Source organism: Limulus polyphemus, unplaced genomic scaffold, assembly GCF_000517525.1.
Source record: "Limulus polyphemus unplaced genomic scaffold, Limulus_polyphemus-2.1.2 Scaffold2683, whole genome shotgun sequence".
Lineage (NCBI taxonomy): Eukaryota > Metazoa > Arthropoda > Merostomata > Xiphosura > Limulidae > Limulus > Limulus polyphemus.
Window position 1 is genome coordinate 10,636 of NW_013668293.1, and position 3,110 is coordinate 13,745.

The 3,110-nt window shown below is 33.7% G+C and overlaps 1 protein-coding gene across 1 annotated transcript in view; it reads left to right on the top strand.

Annotated features, from left to right (window-relative positions):
- Positions 1-470: 470 nt before the first annotated feature.
- Positions 471-3,110, top strand: part of LOC106467626 (GPI transamidase component PIG-S-like) — a 141,112-nt gene continuing 138,472 nt past the window's right edge. Inside the window, exon 1 of the mRNA XM_013927987.2 lies at positions 471-662. Within this exon, the coding sequence (XP_013783441.1) occupies positions 575-662 (88 nt within the window). The 5' untranslated portion in view covers positions 471-574. The remainder of the gene's footprint in view (positions 663-3,110) is intronic.

Genomic DNA, 3,110 nt, shown 5'->3' on the forward strand with positions numbered 1-3,110 from the left:
CGTGAACGTTCGAGAATATGACGCGTTACTAGGGTCACGTGACCCCCGCTGTCGTAACAGTATTTTTTAAATATCTTAATAATACGTATTTATTATACTTCTTTTTTAACCATTTGTAGAAACTGTTGTAAAGTTATGCAATGTTTGTTTGAACTTACGCACAAAGCTACACAATGGGCTATCTGTGCTCTGCCCACCACGGGTATCGAAACCACGTTTCTAGCGTTATAAGTCCACAGACATACCGCTGTGCTACCGGGGGCTTTATGCAATGTAATATATATGAATACGACATCACTACAGCTTGCTAAATGACAAATTATATGATATTTGTATTAAAATAATATTTTATAGATCAGATAGTTAAAATGTTGTGTTTTAAAATACAGTAAATACAGCTTATCCTGGATATTGAATTCCACTTTATGTGTGTGTGTGTGTGTTTGATGGTTTGATTGTTTGTGTTTTCCGTGTACATTTGTTACTTAATTTGAACAGAAAGAAAAGAGGTCTCAATTGTACCTTGTTTCTGTTACTAACGCTAACTGACTGTTAGTGTTAGGCCAGAGTTAAGATGTCGAGTAATCAAGAAGAAAGCGTCCAGCAAAACCAGATAAACTTAGATGATACTCTCGGGGATTCTTCTTCTTCGACTGTTAGAGGTAGGCTATATTTGCATATTATTAAACGGTAACAATAAAGAAGACCTATCTTTTAAAATTCGATCGGATAAACTCGTGAGAATATGATTATGAGCCAAGTCATGAATCATCAAGTAGAACATACACTGAAGCGTTGTTGTCATATCGTAGTCTCTCGAACCTAACCGTCACAGTGTTACTGTAAGTTGAAATTAGAAAGAAAAAGAAAAGCCTAGGATATGGCTTTGTCACGCCGTAGTTTAACAAATCGGTTGAAATTCACCGTTCTGGAGTTCGACAATTTTGTTTTCGAAATACATCAATATATGCCAATTCCTCTAAAGTCAAAGGTGTTGGCAATTATTATATATGCAGTTCACTACTTTGTAATTGCCAACATAATTTGAGAATGATATAAGTTAAATTATGTAGGTTACATTAAATTATTTAATTTTCAAAGAATAACAAGGTGCAGTTTTGCTCATCAATGCCATTCTGTTTTCTGCTACCATCCTACTTCATTCTTCATATAGAATCTCTTTATCATAATCATATCCAACCCTGATATTCATCTACAAGTCTTATCTAATCTGTTTACAATATTCCTATGTTGGAGCTTCTGGAAAACCTGAAGGCAAATTATTCCATAACTTGACAATCCTTTGAAAGTGAACTGAAATGATAAACAGGTTAATGGATTGTGATACCAGCATCATACATTTATATAGAATGGTGATTTTAAGGTGTTAATAAAACATAAGTCTCAAAATATTTATGCTTATTACCTTTCAAATAGGATGCAGTAAATAATAATACTGTGACATGGAGTGCCACACATTTCCACATAAGATCAATGAAATTGTTTACCAGTAAACTTCAAATAAATGATTAGACTTCAAGGTAGTACATTACTTAACATTTAAGGATGGATCTTTAAGTCTATCTAGGTTATCCTGTCACTAAATAAAATATAATTACTTAAAACCAGCCCATTTTATTAAAATATTTATCAAGACTTTTCTTAAACTCCCTTGAATCTACCATATCTGAAGGCAACCCATAAACACATGGTTATCAGTTAGTAGAAATATCCCAGGGTCCCATGCTTTCAAAACAAACTCTTTTTCTATTACTGCAACAGTAACTTGAGGACTCGTATACCTGGTCCTGGGCAAGCCTTGAGCAAGACTATCTACTCCATATATGTTCATCAGCATCAATATCCTGACTTTTCAATGTTTGGTTTGCTTTCAGGTGTCCACTGATTTTCTTACTGATAACCTCTTCCAATGATATTGGTTACAGTTTCTTGCATTCTTCCTGTTTATCTATTTCACTTATATAAACAACATGTATGCTTAAGTGTTAAATAACATCTCTTCACCTTGTTAAGAAAAGTAGTTAGGCTTAATTACATAATTTACCAACAGAGTCTGGTTTTTTAAGGAATATCTGATGCACCTGTGAATTCTTATAATGTCTGTTCTTTAACATAACATAACACAATGTTCTGGGTCAAAATGGGACCTACTGGTCCATCTCGACTTTTCCATCCTCTAAACTAAATTAAAATGATTAAATAAAAAATATCTTAAAGCCAGCTCTTATTATTCATATACTTAAGCTTTTTCTTAAACTCACTTAACTTTATTGCCACTACAACATCTGAAGGCAACCCATTCCAAAGGCAAACCACCCTGTTAGAAAAATTAAACTTTCTTAGCTGAAGATGACTCCTATCTTTCCAAAATTTATATTTGTGTGTCTCTTAGTCCTAATATTCTCACTGTTAAATATGAAAAAAGATAATTCATCAACACTATCAATTCCCTTTACAATCTTAAACACCTCAATCAGACCCCCCTCCCCTCCTAACTTTTTTTTTTGACAAGAGAAAACAGTTTGAGAGATTTAAGCCTCTCCTCGTATGACAACTCCTCCATCCCAGGCACCATTCTAGTAACCATTCTCTGAACTCTTTCCAACAATTCAATGTCTTTCCTAAGGTAAGGAGCCCAAGACTGAATACAATATTCCAAATGTGGCCTAACCAGTGACCTGTACAATGCAATTATAACCTCTTTAGACTTGTATTCAATATTTGTGTGGATACAACCAAAAATCCTATTTGCCCTACCACTAGCAACATCACATTACTTGGATGGCTTTAAATGCTGATCGGCTAATACACCAAGATCCCTTTCCTTCATAACACCATTAAGGTTATTCCCATCCAAATTATACTTATAATTCAAATTATGATAACCCACTTGCATTATTATAATTAAAACGTATCTACCATTTATTTCCCCAACTCACTAAATGATCTAAATCCTTTTGCAAATCAGCATTATCCTCTTCACAGCTAGCAACACCCAAGTCATTAATATCATCTGCAAATATAAGTAATTTATTGACTATTCCTTCATCTATGTCATTGATGTAAATAAAAAAAGAAGCAAGGTACTT